Genomic DNA, 18394 nt, shown 5'->3' with positions numbered 1-18394 from the left:
TATGCTCTACATATATGGCATATTGAAGAACATTGGATATCTTTCCTCCATATTTCAGCAATTAACACTTTGATTGATATTGCAATGCTGTTTCCTCTTTTATATTCCTCGTGAAATCTCCTTCATACCTGGAGATTCTTGAGTTGTCAGTATCGCCCATCATTTAACAATTTTTCTGTGATCGCAACAACATAATATTACTTTATGTTAATAATTGCCTATAGTTTTTCCTCCCTTTTCAGGCTCCCTGCATTGAAATGGATGTAGCTCAGGCTAGCATTCCACCCATGTACCTGCAGAATTAGTTTTCCATCTCCATTCCTCACCCCCTATAGTACTTATACACTTTGTTGTATTCCTTTGCCATTATATGCTCACATATCTGTTGCGCTGCTACAAGTAAGAATTTCATTCGGGACATATGACAATAAAACACTCTTGACCCTTGAGCCTTGAACTGGTGTCAACCCTCCCCAAATTGGCAAACACACCTGCAAGGGTGTTGGCACTGTTCTGGATCAGGAGCACGTTGCCTGAGTCGTGGGTGTCCCACCTTCTGGGTTTGGCAAAGATTGCCATCAAACATTGATCAGATTTCCTGCCAAAAATGCTATTGTCATCAACGTCTGCACTCTGCAGTTGGTAAATGTCATTTTTAGCAATGTGACTCCTTCAATATCATTCATAGGTTTTGAAATCAGTGTGAGTGATTTCATCACTAGTCTAAAGTTCCTCTGCTCTGCTAGTCTCCTGTCCAACAGGATGGCTTCCCTGAGGTCAAAACAGAGCCTTTAATTCCATATGTACCGTTTATCATTCCTTAGATCTTAAGAAAGACATTGTGAAAGCTGTGGCAATTGTGTAATCTTGATTTGCCATTATAATGCTGACCAATTGAAACAGTGAAAGGGAAATCACTGCTGGGAAATTCAAGGCGTATCTCTTGACCTGCACTGAACCAATATCATAATGTTATGGTGGAATTAATGCAGCATGAATCTTATCACGTGCCTTCTGGAAATAACATCCAGGGATACCCTCTCACAGAGCAGCTTGGTGATCTCCAAACACAATTCAGGCAGATGGTCCGACATGATTGGCAAATTAGCAAGCAAAATATAAAATTTAATACAGAAATTAAATCATGGTTTATCCAATTATAAATTAGGGTTGATATTTTAAGAAGGTTTTCAGAAAGGAAACTACAGCCATTTTTTTTTTTAACTAATAAAAATAAGCTTAACATTTACTGAATCCTCAAATTTAGCTTGAAATTTAGTACATGGCTCACCGACGAGAGCTCATAGAGAGAAATCCACACGCCGGATCTGCTGTTTCCAGCAGTGACTAATCTGCTGCTGCTGGCTGCTAGTTAATCATCATCCAGCTCCTGCCGTTGCAGGCTTATTGTTGCTCAGCATCTGCAGTTATACTTGGGCTTCTCACTGTGGTATTCGCTGGCTGCCCCTGGACTGATGCACATCATCAGCTCATTGTTCAGTGACCATAATGTTCCTGCCCTGGGATTTGGCTTGACGTATACTGTTTGTTGAATGTAAGGAACCACAGCGTTCATACGATCATAAGTGATAAGAATAGAATTAGGCCATTCAGCTCAACAAGTTTACTCTGCCATTCAGTCATGGCTGATCTATCTCCACCCCCAAACCCCATTATCCTGCCTTCTCCCCATAACCTCTGACACCCATACTAATCAATAATCCATTTATCTCTGCCTCAAACATATCCACTGACTTGGCCTCCCCAGCCTTCTGTGCCAAAGAATTCTACAGAGTCATCAACCTCTGACTAAAGACATTTCTCCTCATGTCCTTCCGAAAAATAAGTCCTTTAATTCTGAGACTATAACCTCTAGTCCTATACTCTCCCACCAGTGGAAACATCCTCTATTATTAGTGTTATAACCATGTTTATGGATATGCTTAATCTTAACTTCAGGCCTGCATTTATAGGCAGAGATAACTGGGAATATTAATGTAGGGGAAAGGAACTGCAGATGTTGGTAAAGATAAACACAAAGTGCTGGAGTAACTCAGCAGGTCAGGCAGCATTTCTGGAGAGAAAGAATGGATGACCAACCAGAGATGCTGCCTGACAATGACAATTAAAATTGAATCTGAATCTGAATCATTTTGTGTCTATCTTTGGGAACATTAATGGCCCAAGTTCGGTCCAAGGGCATTGTCCACTGTGTGAATTTAAACCCAATTTCTGGTCTTATTTGCATTCATCTTTGACATACTTGAGACAAAGGCAGAACCGATAAATATTCTGTCTTAAATTTGGAAAAGCTAGGAAGTCTGTAAATCCTTTTGATTAATATTCTTACAAATCCCTGGGAAATGTGCACTGAATACTAAACCTTGCACTGTGATTGCAGGTCATTTGGATGATTGGAAAGTTATCACCTTTTAATGAATGTGGGAGATTTTCTCCAGATGCTTGTGTGACCAGCTGTTCTTAGTAATGTTCTGTATACACCATTCTGCCCTTTGGTTTAACAGAGCGGAGGCTGGTGCAATGCCCCAGTGCTAAATCTGTATTGCTTTGTTCTGATTCTGTATTATTACAGTAATCCATGATCTGACAAATGTCAGAGTCTCTTGCCCAGAGTAGGGGAATTGAGAACCAGAGGACATAGATTTTAATAGAAATCTGAGGGGTAACTCAGATGAGGCCTGCAGGTTAATGTGGAAATAAAAGGGTGGTAGATGTATGGAACGAGCTGCCAGAGAAGGTAGTTGAGGCAGGTACTATCGCAACGTTCAAGAAACATTTTGACGTGCATGGAAAGGACACGTTTGGAGGGATTATGGGCCATCGCTGGCAAGTGGGACTAGTGTAGCTGGGACATGTTGGCCGGTGTGGGTAAGTTGGGCAGAAGGGCCTGTTTCCACACTGTAAGACTCTATGACATGGCATAGCAGTTGAATACCTGTCACTTTTGCATTCTCATCCTAAAATTCCACCTGGTCACCTGAAGCAGCCAGGACCTAGGTCAGGTTGGTTTGGGCTCTGAGTGAGTTCCCACCATAACCTTTGAACTGAAAGTTAAAAAAAAATTTTGAACAGACAGTTTTGACACTGGGATCCAGCAACATTCATAACATTTATATAAAAGGGATTATATTTACAATAGAAATGCTGCAGCCATCTGCTCACACGAAGCATCACCCCCATAAGTTTACATGATAGACACAGTGGGGGCTGTGGATGGAAGAAGCACATGGCCTCACATCAAAAGGAGACTTAAACATACTCAAAAAAAAAAATCTGAGACATAGTGAAATACAAATTCATGCATGATCAGGCATGCTAAACACTGAATACTTTAGCATATGTTGCTCTCTGGTGCATGTACTACACACAGAGTGCTTCCACCCTGTGCTGGTATCCTGGTGTTCAGGCATCTGTATAAAGGTTCGCACTTCTAGGATGGAGAAAATTCATGCCTTTCTTGTAGATCTGTTCAAAGGATTTTCAAACGTTCAAAAGCAAAGGCAAAACAATGGTCATGTCACAAAATACCAACATCCCACATGAAATGGAACACCAAATTAACATGAATCAGTTCTCTCCTTGCTCACCTTTTGCATGCCCACTTCACTTAAAGCCCTGTCCCACGGTACGTTCATTCCAAGAGCTCTCCCGAGTTTAAAAATATCAAACTCGTGGTAAGCACGGAGAATGAACGTAGCGGGTACGTCGGAGCTCGGGGACGTCTCTTAGCGGCTCGTACCGCTAACGGCAGGTACTCGGGAAGACTCACTAACGGCAGGTAAGCATGGGAAGACTCGTGAAAAATTTTCAACATTTTGAAAAATGTCCATGAGAGCCCCGAGTACCGACGAGTAGCCATTACCGTAAACCTCCGAGTTCGAATCAGGGCAAACTCGGGAGAGCTCTTGGAATGAACTCGTACCGTGGGACAGGGCTTTAAGTCTTAGCAGAGGAATTGTTATGGGAAACTGCAAAGTAACTGTAACATGACCCATGCAGCAACGTTTGCTCTTTCTCGCTCTCCGAGGCAACTGCACAGACCACAGCCAACATCCCAGCAGGCTGCTATTCTTGAGGTTGAAGTCTGGTGAGCTGTACCAAGAGGCCAGTTGTTCAGCGTGGAAATTTTAAAAAGGGCTGCAAAAACTGCCCTGATGTCTGCTGGTGGCATGCGTGTCCATAAACTAAATCCATCAAATAATGTTTCTGGTGAGATGAAATGACAATTATTACCATGTATCTTTGAAAAGACTCAAGAATATTGGGTAATAAAGTGGACTAAAGATTTGTAATCAGTGTTCAAATTTACCCTGACCAACAGGATGAACATATTTACTCTACAGAAGTCTTTTTGATGTAAAACAGTTCTCCTCCCATCGGATAATGGCACATGCAATGAAAATAAATGGTACTAACTCACAGTCTCACCTGCGAACAAAGAATATATGGGTAGAGTTATTTTGATGAAGTTGAGGCACAGCTAGCCAATGGTATATTATCAAGTCATATGTATCACATAATACTAATACTGGCTACGGACAAAATTGTGGAGCCTGACACTTTGATGACTGCCGAATTCTCATGAAATATTACTTTAACCTCTTCTGGTTTGGTTTATTTTTGTTTAAATAGCAGGCTAACTAGAGCAGTAACATAATGCAACAAATATTTTTCCCATTTGTTTCTTATATTTCCCCCTGTTTCTTCCATAAGGCTATATGATGCTGTCGTATGGGCCTGTGAATTTTAACAGTCCTTGGATATCTCCCCTATTATTTATATGTGACTCTCCATTGCAGGTGTGAACAGGGTGTTCGCTAGGGGGGTTCACCATATGTACATTAAGATATTTTTGGAGTGGGTTGAGATGATACAGATCAGGAGTGAAATCCACATCTGATTTTCTACTCCCTAATTCGGGGCATAATAGCCATGTCTTATGCATCAGCACGACACGAGATAAACATCACTCGGACTGATCATAAACTAAGTGGTCCTTCTTCCTTTGTCAATATTTGACATTGCTGGTAGTGACATTACAAAGCAAGGGTTCAAAGAGATGGTTTGCAATGCCAATGTTTAATCATGAAAAATCATCTGTGATTCAGAAATGTCTTGCAGGATTGCAGCTTTTCACTCTTCAAGTGACTCCTGTTAAAACAATGTTTTGTCATTCAAAAATATATGGAAATCATAATTATGAGCTCAATTTTCTCACTAATTATGAAGAGGTTAGATTCTAGGGAAGTGTGAATACCATAGGGTACATTTTCTACTCCAGAGTTCCTGAAGTAGAAGCCTGTCTGGCAGGTACATTAATTATGGACAATAAATCACAGGCTACAGTTGCACGAGTTCCCAATGGGGGGGCTGGTCCACACTGGAGCACCGAAGTGGAAAATCTGTCCTTATCATTTGAACTGTGTATATCTTATCCTGTGAACAATGTGTAATTTTCTTCAGCAAGTATGTAAGAATCGCAGGTCCTAGTAATTCACATATCTCTTTCATTTTAGGCCTATGTGTTTTGTTAAGCAGCTCGAGATTCCACAATATGGCTACAGGCACAATGTGTCCACCACCACACCTCGATCTAACCTGGCAAAAGAGCTGGAGAAATATTCTAAGACTACATTTGAATATAACAACTATGACAACCAATTTTTTGGAAAGCGCGCTATTGCTCCCAAAGTTCAGACCAGGGATGCATCACCCAAAGGGTATGACGGTAAGAAAAATAAATTATAGTGGAACAGTGCTAAATTATGTTTTGCCGAGAAATTTTGTTTGCAGATGCCTGGTTGAAACAGGCTTGAGGTGACAGTTGATATTTTTATTTTGCTTTGTGAACACTCCCAACTGTTCTGTCTGTCATTACACCTGGCCAAGATTATGTGTGAATATAGTGATACTTTAAGCACACAAAGGCAATGGTAATTGGTGACACATAAACATAATGCAGCTGAAGTTGACCTATTTTCTGGATAGTGTGCAAGTGATAGCTGTCTATTTTGGAAGGTCAATATCCTGGACACTTTCCTTGCAGCTAGGGTTTGGCCCTGGATATATCAATATGAGGCTTCAGCTCTGATGGAAATTGGTTTGCACTGAACGGGCAAACCCTCTCCTGAGCCTGGAGCAGCCATGTCCATGTGAAATCCAGCTGCCACCCTCTATGAAATCACTGGAGATCTTCGCCAAAAGGTACTGTTTTAGCAAAATATTGAATATAGAGCCACAAAGATTGCTCCTTGTTAAAATGTGGAGTATTTCTGGCCATTTATCGCTTCCACTCCTACTCTCATCTCTGAATCCATTGAGTCCCCATTGGGGGCTCAGCAGTCATGACCTGCAGCTCACTCACAATAGGAACATGTTTTGAGAGCATTTTGCTGTTGGCCTGCTTGGGTTCACCCACAGCTCACTGCACATGCAGTATGCATTAAATTGAGTTTGATGTAGCTTCATAAGCCTCTGCAAGTCGGGATTTTGAAGGAAAGCAATTATGGTGTCAAAAATCAAAAATTATTTAAATTTGAAATAATGCTTATGGACAAGTTATATTGGGGAACACTACTTATTTGTGCCTGTATTATTATGTATGATATTGTTACGTAAATTAGGGAAGTAACAACAAAACATGACAGTTGCTGGTTTTCTGATAAGAAAATATCTTTCATTTCCCGAGGACACCAGTTTCTCACGGATACTTGATGAATTTGACAGAAAAATGAATAGTGAACTGGATTTGTTGACGGCTTTAGTTTAACCCTGGAGGAACAGCACCTATTCACAGTGAAATAAATCTGCCACAATTACCAGTTGATCAGCGAGACTTGAGTCAAACACGGTACAGAATCTTTACTGCTCTGTAGTCAAGGTTAAATTGCCAGAGCAATCAGATTGGTGCTTATTATAGCTGCTGGCTACATGTGTTAATCCAGACAGATTCATTGTGTCAAGAGATTTGTATTAGAGTTGTTGTGTCTTGAATAAAGATCTACTGTAATGAAAACAGAAAAACTGTGGAAAAGAGAGCAAAGGGCCGGAGCAATTAAATTAGGTAGACAGGATGCTGGGGAGGACTTCCACATCAATAATCTAAAGGTAGATGGTGTTGATCTAGAAGGTAACTGACTGTTTATGGCCTTTTCTAAGTCCATACTTTTGTTGGATTAGATCCCACTTGTTGCATTGATTGCAGTCCAAAGCAGATCCATCAGGCTAATTCCTGGGATGAGAAGGTTGGCCTATCAAGAGAGGCAAGAGAGTTTTGATTGGTCTTTCTCGGAGCTTAAAAACATGAGGGATAGCCTTGTTCAAACATAGCAGACCCCGAGGGAACTTGACATGGTGGATGTGGAAGAGCCACAAGCAAGAGATACAGCCTCAAAATAAAGGTCAGTTATTTAAAACTGAGTTACATAGAAAATGATTCTCTCTGGAAATCACTGCCCACAAGGGTGGTGGAGGACAATCATTAGATATATTTTAGGTGGAGATGAATAAATAGTCAAGAGTGTTTTATTGTTATACAAGACCAAATGGGACCCGTTGGGTCCCTGTCACATGGGAGAACTGGTCCCCGAACGTAATATTCCACCACTCACCCATAGCCCCCAACTGCGCAGACGCAGTTGACGGGTTCCCATTGTGATGCCAGAGATCCCCATTGTGACGCAAGTCACGGCAACCCTCCCCAAGTGCGCCTCACCATCTCTTTTCCAACCCCTATCCTCCACCATTCCCCCTCATCCCCCAGCACTGCCTCCCCCTCCTGTTCACCCTCCCTCTTCTTTCCCCTCTCCTTCTCCCCTCCCCCACTGCCTTCCTCATCTCCCTCCCTCTTCATTCCCCTACCCTCAGTCACTCCCTCCCTTCCTCCATAACCCCCTCTCCCCTCCCTAACACCCTTGACGTCATTGTGAGGTGGAAGCTGCTGTGTTTTTTTTTTAGTTAGTTTTTTTTAATGTAAATGAGATTCCAATTGTGACGTAATTGTGGGTTGGAACATTGCTGATGGGCAGTTTATGTAAATGAGATCCCATTGTGACATCATACGCTGCTAACGGCCAATGCAGGTGGAAGAGATTTTTGTCAGTGTTTTTTGTAAAGTTTAAAATGTGAATAACTTGTAAAATATACTATTAATCTGAACTAAACTTGATACATCACACAACAGGCAATGGTGAATTAGGTAGGTCAAAAGTTGTAGCACTATCGTGTACTGTTTTCCAATAATTTCAGGAACAGAATCACAGACATAAAAGCAAACAAAATGACAGTTTTAGTAATTTTTACTAGAACAAGTGGGACACGTTGGATCCCTGACACATGGGAGGGCTGGTCCCCGAACGCAATATTCCACCACTCACCCAGAGCCCTCAACTGTGCAGATGTGGCTGCCGGGTTCCGTTTTGACGCCAGAGATCCCCATAGTGACGCGATTCACGCCAACCGTCCCCAAGTGCGCCTTCCTACCCCTTTCCTCCCCATCCTGTTCACCCTCCCTCTTCTTTCCTCTCTCCTCCTCCCCTCCCCCACCCCCTCCCTCACGTCTTCCTCCCCCTCCTTTCCACTACTCTTGGTTACTCCCTATCTCTCTCCATGACCCCTCTCCCCTCCCTACCCCCTTGACATAATTGTGAGGTGGAAGCTGCTGTTTTTTTTTTAATGTATTTTTGTTTATGCAAATGAGATCCCTTTGTGATGTAAGTGTAGAACGCTGCTGTGCTTTTAATGTAAATTAGATCCCATTGTGACATCATACACTGCTAACGGCCAGTGCAGATGGAAGAGATTTTTGTCAAAGTGTTTTTTGTAAAGTTTAAAATGTGAATAAGTTGTAAAATATACCAACAACCTGAACGAAACTTGACACAATACACCACAGGGCAATGGTGAGTAAGGTAGGACAAAAATTGTTCTGCTTTCGTGTACTGCTTGGGCCTAGTTTCAGGATCATATTCACAGACACACAGACAGTCTCACAGACACACAGACAATTCACGGATATACTAACAAACAAGATGAGAGTTTTATATGTATAACTGAAACACTTGATAGAATGAGAACTGGCAAGTGTCTTCTCGAAGCACCACACTTAGGGCAGTTGACATGAATCATCATCTGAAATCAATGGTCTTGACTCGAAACGTCACCTATTCCTTTACTCCAGTCTGACCCGCTGAGTTACTCCAGCTTGTTGTGTCTATACATATATATGTCCCAGACAGAACAATGAAATTCTTACTTGCAGCAGCATAACAGAATATTTAAACATAGTACTCTGTAAACAATATAATAAACAGAGCAAACAATGATAGTGCAAAAGACAAAACCAACGTCTCCAAGTTTATGTAGTTCAGAGCTTATTTGGAGGTTTAATTTTGTAGTGTTTAATAGCCTGATAGCTGTGGGGAAGAAGCTGTTCCTTAGCCTGGATGTTACAGTATTCAGGCTCCTGTGTATTCTCTCCGGCGGCCAGGAGTGGTGGTGTGGGTGTCTGATGATGCTAGCTGCTATTTTGAGGCAGTGATCCTTTTGATGGTGGGGAGGTCAGTACTGGTGATGGACTGTGCAGTGTTCACCATTTTTTGTGGGTTCCAATTGGAAAGATTAAGGAATTGAGGGATATGGGGGATTGGCACAGAAGCAAAGTTGAAGCCAGGATAGATGAACCATGACCATATTGAATGGTGGAGCAGGCTTGATGGGCCTGGTGGCCTCCTGCTGCTCCTATATTCACATGTCTTTCTATATTAAGATACCATTGTAAGCTCTGTTCCTGCCAATAAGAATAGACACAAACATGTGTGAACTTCCTATGGTGTAATGTCAGTGACTTCACATAGACGAGGGTGCTGCCTAGCTCTCTCTGCTTGAGTGGTTGCACAATAGGTCAACCTCTAATGTAAGTGGTTTTAGGTTCACTCATGTAATTCATTAGCGGAACTTTTTGCTGGTTCATTCAAGCAAAATGAACATATTGAGAAATAATCTTCGTCGGGGTAGTTTTTTCTGAATCAGATCAAAGCAGCAGATGAAGACAGCTGTAAGCAAATCTGCTCTGCAAGTTTTAGTACAAAGTAGGAGGAAACCTCCACAATCAGAAACCTTATTCATTATTTTGGAAGAAATAGCTGAAACACTTGATAGAATGAGAACTGACAAGTGTCTTCTCGAAGCACCACACTTAGGGCAGTTGACATGAATCATCATCTGAAATCAAGGGTCTTGACTCGAAACATCACCTATTCCTTTAAACCAGTCTGACCCGCTGATTTACTCCAGCTTGTTGTGTCTATCTCCCAGATGCAAATTCATCCAACTCTGTCGAGGCATCTGAAGGAATGCTGTGCATGGATGGTGCCTGGGCTGCAGAGAGAACGTGAGCTTACCTTGTGCCAAATGGAGAGAGCTGCTATATGTATCTCACCAGAAGTAGTGTTCAGCATTGACCTGAATTTTGGAATGTATCATACTGTGCTGGAGGAGAGGGACGAAACACTAAAACCAGTAATCATAATTAAATATACTGGTTGATGTTGTTCAGAAAATAATCAAATCTCTTTTGAAAAAGATCTTTAGGAGATATGTTGCTCTTCATTTAATTTGAATTAATGTAATTTTACATTTTATTTCCATCGATCAATTTTGTTTTACTGCTCTTTATTTTAAAGGAGGGTCCCTGAACACATATTTTAATTTATTTTGATTACTCATATAACAATCAAAACATATGATTATGAAACTTAAACATACATTTTATTTGAGTTAGCCAGCATTGTAGAACGTTGCTATGGCTATCCTTGGAGATTACTAAAATTACTATGGACATCCAGAAAATATGATCCAACATAGATATCAAGCAAAATTGGAATGATGTGTTGTGGCATTAGACCACATCATGCCAAGGCCAACGGAGAAGAATCATCTGCTTATTAGGTCTATCCAGGAGAGGCAGAGGGGCAAGAGGGTCACAGACCCTCAGATGCCAAGAGAGACTGGAAGAATGATTTTAATACACAATATCACCATGCATCTGCATTTACCTGGCTTAATACCATTTTCTGACACATGTCCTCATAATGTATGGTGGTTTGAGGGTCACAAATGTGCAATCAATAGCACTCTTGACAGTTGTAAAGCCTGCTGTTTAATTGAAATTATAGTTGGCTTGTTGTTGCTCCTGCTGTGACCTAGGAAGCTAGATTCTGAGATGTGTGTGCCTGAGAGCATCTGTCACCTCAGACATGCAGCATGACATGGATGGCTAACTGCATGAATTTCCCAGCACAACATGCTTATTAAACCTATAACTCCTGATGACTTGGGCACCTGTCCAATCTTCAAGTATTACTGTAATAAACAGCATCATGCCTAGAAAGGGGTGTCTTGCTGCAATCCTTCGCTGCTGTGGGTTATGTATGAAGAAATTAAGCTATTATTTTTGGCGATACAAGTAAATATCAATACACTTTGAGACTGATTTCTGCTAAATTGGGGTGGCAAAATATCTAAAATTGAAAATGTCTTCAAATTACACTTTGCAGATTAAAGTGAATTAACAAATGGCAGATAAACCAATTTGTATGCATTTATTTTAATCCCTAATACATGCTGAGACTTCTGGAACACTATTTTCACAACTTCACATTAATCCTTTCCCAGAATGACTTCTAAATAAAAAAAAATCCCAATCTATGAATCCATGAATATTTTATGAATAGACTCCAATAGTTATTTTATTTGAAGCTTTGTGTCCAGATTATGTTATTTTAAAAAATGTATAGCAATAACAAAGCAGCTATTAGATTATCAGATAATTATCTGGATAGAGGGTTGTATCAAACCTACACTCACAGGCAAGATCCAGGTAAAAAATAAAATGGGAAACATCTAAACCCAGAGCTGTCAATTTAACAGGAGTTTTGTCAGACTGTAGGGAAATGTAGTGCATGAGGAAAAAGGGTGCAGGGAATGCTGATGCTCATTAATAATGCAATAAGTCTTCTGGCTATATTTGTGTGGGAGTTTGAATCAGAAATTAAGTAATAGCAACCGTGTGCAAAGAGCTGTAATGTTGAATCTGATTAAAATGGTTTGCAACTCTTTAAGCAAAGCAATATGTATCTCTCTGCCAAAACAAAAGAGAAGTACAGTGAGGTAGAAACATGTGTGTGGAAAATATTGGAATTTCTTTCTTGATTACTTGATTAGTGAGCATGGGGAATAGTTAATTTGTTTGATTTGATCAGCATGTTTAATAAGAACAAAATTGAAGTGGAAAGATTTGAATATAACGTGAAAGCAAATGTAATAATGTGTTTTAAACTGAAATAGGAAACTATGGTTTTTCAAATTCATATGGCAACAGTGCTATACATTTATTTCAGCTCAGTTGCCTGGAATGGGAAGAAGAATATATGAACAGTGGGAGCAGTGATTGGCTTTGGTTAATGGGATGGCTGTTTATAATTAGGAGACACCAGAAACTGCAGAAGCTGGTCTTGAGCTAAAACCAGAGCACTGAAAGGCAGCATTTGTGGAGGGAGGACAGCAACCTTTCTTGGGTAGAGTAACATGCACAAAAGGTCCTGACTCAAAAATATGGTTGTCCATTTCCCTCCACAGATGCTGCCTGACCCACTAGATCCCTCCTTGGGTTTTTTTCCCCTTCATAATTGGATATCTTCAAGGCATAGCAACAATTTTCCATTTCTATTAATAGCGTTTATGTGGGTGGTGGAGAAAAATAATCAGTCTGCAGAAAAAGTGGCATGGATTACTAATTCTACAGGAAGGATGTGGTAGCAAATGATAGTGCAGAAGAGATGTACCAGGATACTGCCTGGAATGGAAGACTATACATTTAATGAGAGATTGGATAAACTCAGTTTATTCTCAATACAGTGAGCAGAGAGATGACATTTATAGGCTTATAAATTTATGAGGGCGATGTATATGCAAAATTGATAGAAGGATTAGAGGGGAGATGAGGAAAATTTTAGTAATGGTAGGCTGATACTGAAAATTAAGATGCACAGGATTAACGGTGACGGTCCTGTGGATTCATAACTGGTTTACTGAGAGAAGAAAGAGGGTTTGAGTCAAGTCAAGTCAAGTTTATTCGTCACATACACATACGAGAGGTGCAGTGAAATGAAAAGTGGCAATGCTCGCGGACTTTGTGCAAAAAGACAAACAAACAAACAACCAAACAAACTACAAACAGAATGTAATAGAATCACATATTCGTTTTCATATTAAATATTGTGGGCAGAAGGAAAAAGGGGAAAAAAACAGCAATTTTAAGAAAAAGCAGTAGAGTGGTACAGTAAATTTAGACCCTGGTGAGATAGGAGTTAATAGTCCTAATGGCCTCTGGGAAGAAGCTTCTTCTCAACCTCTCCGTTCTCACAGCATGGCAGCGAAGGCATTTGCCTGACCGTAGCAGCTGGAACAGCCCATTGCAGGGGTGGAAGGGGTCTCCCATGATAGGTTGTGTGGAAGGGCAATATTCAGGTTGGAGATTTGTGACCAATGGAGTTCTACAGGGATCTGTGCTGTGACCTCTGTTGTTTATGATATATATGACTTGGACGTAAATGTAGATAGGTCAGTTAGTAAATTTGCAGATGACACTAAGATTACTGGAGTCACAAACTGTGAGGAAAGCTGTCCAAATGTACAGTGAAATAAAGTTAATCTGCAGAAATGAGCAGATAAATGACAGATGGAGTTTCATCCAAGCAGTGTGAGGTGTTGCACTTTGGGAGCTCAAATGTAAGGGAAAAAATATACAATTAATGGCATGACCCATAGCATCATTGATGTATAGAGGGATCTTGGAGTCTAAGTCCATAACTCCCCTGAAGTGGCAACACTAATAAACAGAGTGCTCAAGAAGACATGTGGTATGTTTGCCTTAATTGGTCAGGGCATTAGGTATAAGAGTCAGAAAGTCATGAGTGAGCATTATAGGACTTCGGTCAGGCCACATTTGGAGTAATATGTGCACCCCAATAAAGGAAGGATGTGGAACTTTGGAAAGGGTGCTGAAGAAATTTACCTGAAAGATGCATGGATTCAAGGACATCTGCTATAAGAAGAGATGGTAGAAGTATATTAAATTATGAATCCATAAATAGAGTAGATAGTCAGAACCCTTTTCCTGGTGTGGAAATATCAAAGAGGAGAGGGGTAAAGTTCAAAGGAGATGTGTGGGGACAAGTATTTTCCACAGAGGGTGAAAGGACCTGGAAAGTGCTGCCAGGAATGGTGGGGGCAGATATGATATCAGTGTTTAAGTGGCTTTTGGATGGGTACTTGGATATGCAGGGAATGGAGAGACATGGATCATGTGCAGCTAATTGAGACTAGTTTATCTTGGCATCATATTCAACACAGACATTCAGGGCTGAAGTTGTCCGTTTGCTTTTTCTGTACTAATCTGTGTTCTGTGTTGATATCTGTCCATCTGCAAGGGATGCTGGTGCAGCTCTGAGGTTGCCCTGCTTAGAGAGAGGAATGTGGATGCATTTCTTGCTGTGGCTGACTCGGCCTGTCCTTGACAAGCAGATCCTCCCACAGCTTCCACAGGTGAAGCTGCTTCTGGCCATTGGATTGGGGAGCGTGTTGCTGTAGCCATTGACCATTTAGTGGCGTGGGTACCTGGACCTCTGGGTCTTCAACCACATGCTGTCCTTGTGCTTCAGACCCACCTGGAGGTCCTTTCTCCACTTCCCTATTTTCTCTATGTTCTGTTGATGGAGTAAATAGAGAATACCAGTTAGGCAGCAGATTTTTATATCGTTCAAGAGATTACTCCCTCTAGCCACTAAAGTAGACTACATGATTAAGGAGAATGTCGTAATATGCATGTGCGCTCTCCGTGAGACCTTCAGAGCTTCTTTACAGATAAATCTTCATAACACAGTCTTTTGATTAATAGTTTCTTTATTGTTGAATAAATACAATAAGATACAACTGACCTTATACTCCGACTCGTACATTCTAATCTTCGTTAAACTCCAGCATATCGCTTAAACGTTAGAAAACTCCCCATGTCTCGGTTAAACTTCACATGGTCGAAGGGCATGCCTTCCTCATGCAAGTCCAAAACTAAACCAGAAACTAAGCTTCTGCGCAAGAAACCTAGCACCAAACACGCACTAGAATACGTCATAAATCCCACCCACATAATAACGGGCAGTCTAAAAGTTAAAAGCAAATGCCATAATTAATGACACACAAAACAAGCCAAATGGCCACAACAACCAGTTTCCTTCAGGAACAGGATTAAAATATTTATATGTAAAATTGGTAGAAGAATGAGAGAGAAGATGAGGAAAAATCTTGTCATCAGACGGTGTAGGGGTCTGGGGTTCACTGCCTGGATGGTTGGTGTTGGTGGTGTTGCATGTTACACAGTTCACAAAAGAACCACCAACTTAATTCTCTCTTCCAGCATTGGGTCTGTAATTCAGCAACTGAAACTGTTGTGGAAGAGTGTGAGTTGCTGAATTACAGACCTAATGCAAGAAGGGAGGACTAAGTTGGTGGTTCTTTTTTGACTAATAGATCCAATGGCTTCCTGTACTGTAAATTATCTGTGCTACACTTTCTCAAACTCCATGTGGGCAGAACTGAATCCCATTGGAAGGAATGTTCACTCAATGAAGCTATCTAGGCCTTGGTGAAAAATGTTTGTGTTGCTGACTTTCTGAGACATCTAACTGAAGCTTCAACTGCCCTCTGCGACATTAAATAATCCAAAATGTTACTTCTCTTATGAGCTAAAGCATTCTTCCTCGGAATCCTGGTCATTATTTTCTGAAGATTTCCATTGAAATCCAGTAGGCAATTTTCAACGTTCTGACCTCATTTTGCAAAATAAGCAATGGACGGCATGGTGGTGCAGTGGTAGAGTTGCTGCCTTACAGCACCAGAGACCAGGGTTTGATCTTGACAATGGGTGCTGTCTATGGAGTTTGTATGTTCTCCCTGTGACCTGCTTGGGTTGATTCTCCGGGAAGCTCCGGTTTCCTCCCACACTCCAAAGACGTTGGTTAATTGGCTTGGTATAAATGGAAATTTTCCCTAGTGTGTATAGGATAGTGTTGGAGTGCAGGGATCGCTGGTCGGCCCGGACTCAGTGGGCCGAAGGGTCTGTTCCCACGCTGTATCTCTGAACTAAAAGAGAAATGCAGACAGTGAACAACCTTTATCAGTGCAATGCAAATGAACCTTGATGTGTTTAGGGACACATCACACAAATGCAACCGTTTTGTGCACATTGCACAGATTGCAAAATGAACCTGTCATATGAAGGCACCATACACATTAGTTACATAAGACATGCATTGCGGTAGAGGCCCACCAAGTGTTGTAATCCAGAATGCAATGCTTATTTGGATTGTCTGTAGAGGAGTAAGGTCACAATTTGCTGCTTCAAAAGCATAATTTCTCACTTGCAGGACAATTGCATTTTCATTCAATACTTTTGCACCCGTTCAAGTGCTACAGTTTGGGACGGTGAATTTTGCAGACTCCGGGAGTAATTGAATGGTAAGTTAACGTCTCTGTGTGACTTTGGGTGAGATGCACTGCTGCTCATTCAAATGTTACCAACGGTACACTATACTCATGCTAGCTTCCAAGATGGCGCCCAACACAGGCGACTATTTGCGTGCTAGCCACAGAAGTAGATCTACAAACTCACATTTCAATCGCTCTACACTCTTAAATCTCTATTTCTACAGCAATATTTTTTACTTTATTGATGGTATTCCCTTATCATGTATCTGTATACTGTAAATGGATCAATTGTAATCATGTATTGTCTTTCTGCTGACTGGTTAGCACACAACAAAAACTTTTCACTGTAGCTTGGTACACGTGACAATAAACTCAACTGAATTGAAAAACTGAACTGATGTTGTGTCTTGGCCTCTATTTCTAAACCTAGAGTTCCTCATGAATTGTAAACACTAATATTCTTTGAATATATAACCTGACTGTGAGATATATGTTTCCCATGATCTATACCAGGTTTCTCGGGAATTTGCATGATTCCATTATTGTTAAGTAGTCTGGATAAGTTGCCTGTTTTGCTTAACACATAGCCAATCCAGTTAGATTATGGGGATAAGAAGTTTCTCCTCATTCCCTGGCTTCTGACTGCTCCCTCCACACCACCTGGAATTACTATTCAAGGAGCAGAAGTTCAGTCAAATGAGGTCTCTAGGACTGTCTCCTGTTCTGAAACAGCATGGAAATATGGAATAAATTGGCTATTTGTCCAAACCAGCCTCATGCATTTCCAGAGAGTAAACAAGACAAGCAAACTCTCTCTCATAATGAGATTTGGACTCTTAATGCCCCTGTCCCACTTAGGAAACCTAAACGGAAACCTCTGGAGACTTTGGGCACCACCCAAGGTTTCTGTGCGGTTCCTGGAGGTTGCAGGTGGTTGCCAGAAGTTGCCGGAGGTTGCAGGCAGTGGAAGCAGGTAGGGAGACAGACAAAAACCTCCGGGAGCCTCCGGGAACAGCACGGAAACCTTGGGTGGGACGCAAAGTCTCCAGAGGTTTCCGTTCAGGTTTCCTAAGTGGGACAGGGGCATTAGTTACAGTTGCAATAGACCTCTCACCTAATTGCTTCTGCTACCCATAAAAATGCCATTAAAAAAACCCCAAATAGTTTGTTACAAGCTGACCAATTCCAATTATGCAGGTTCCACTAATGGGCCAATTACTGTTTCAGTGGTGTTGGAAAAGTGGCAAAGTTACAAAAATCACTTCCTTACTTTGGAAAAGCTTCTCTACCTTATGTAGAATATCCATACGGGCTTGACTAGGTAGCTCTGCAGTTGATGTTGAGGTGCCAAGAATCAAGGGTTACTGTCTAAAACTATTGGGTTGGCTGCTGAGGACAGAAATGGAAAGATTATGCAGAATTTATTCCTGTGGCTGTTCTTATCGGAGAGGAACTCGTGGTTTTATGCCAACCTTCATCTTGGCAAACATGTATTGACCTGTCGGCTCTCTAGGAAAATGACAGTGCTGCATAACGCAAAGATCTGAAAATTGCTGACCATCAGTTAACAAAGTCAGACAACAAGTAGTGGACACCGTCAGATACCTTTAGGTTCAGGGCAGTTTATGGTGCTTACCTATGGCTGCACCGTTGAACAATGCTGCTCCAAAGAAGAAACCACCAAAAAATGGCTGAACATCCCATTGAAATATAACAAATCTCACTATTACTTCCACTCGTAGCCCAGAGCAACTGACTACGGTGTCAAAGACTGCAGATGACCACAATGGAAGAGCAAGGATAAGAGGGAAGTCTTTTAGGACCGAGATGA

General features: G+C 41.2%; 1 protein-coding gene across 7 annotated transcripts in view; it reads left to right on the top strand.

The window, feature by feature from the left end:
- The window catches only part of LOC129697048 (myelin transcription factor 1-like protein), a 415381-nt gene that overhangs the window by 262967 nt on the left and 134020 nt on the right, over positions 1-18394 (top strand). For 6 of the 7 annotated variants that reach the window (XM_055635252.1, XM_055635250.1, XM_055635249.1 and 3 more), the window contains exon 11: positions 5538-5749. The exons of the other annotated variant lie outside the window; for it this stretch is intronic. In XM_055635252.1, coding sequence (XP_055491227.1) covers positions 5538-5749 — 212 coding nt within the window. The remainder of the gene's footprint in view (positions 1-5537; positions 5750-18394) is intronic. 7 annotated transcript variants of the gene reach the window in all.

This window comes from Leucoraja erinacea, chromosome 5 (assembly GCF_028641065.1).
Source record: "Leucoraja erinacea ecotype New England chromosome 5, Leri_hhj_1, whole genome shotgun sequence".
Taxonomy (NCBI): domain Eukaryota; kingdom Metazoa; phylum Chordata; class Chondrichthyes; order Rajiformes; family Rajidae; genus Leucoraja; species Leucoraja erinaceus.
Note: the sequence above shows the minus strand (reverse complement) of the source record. Positions and strands in the feature narration are given on the sequence as shown.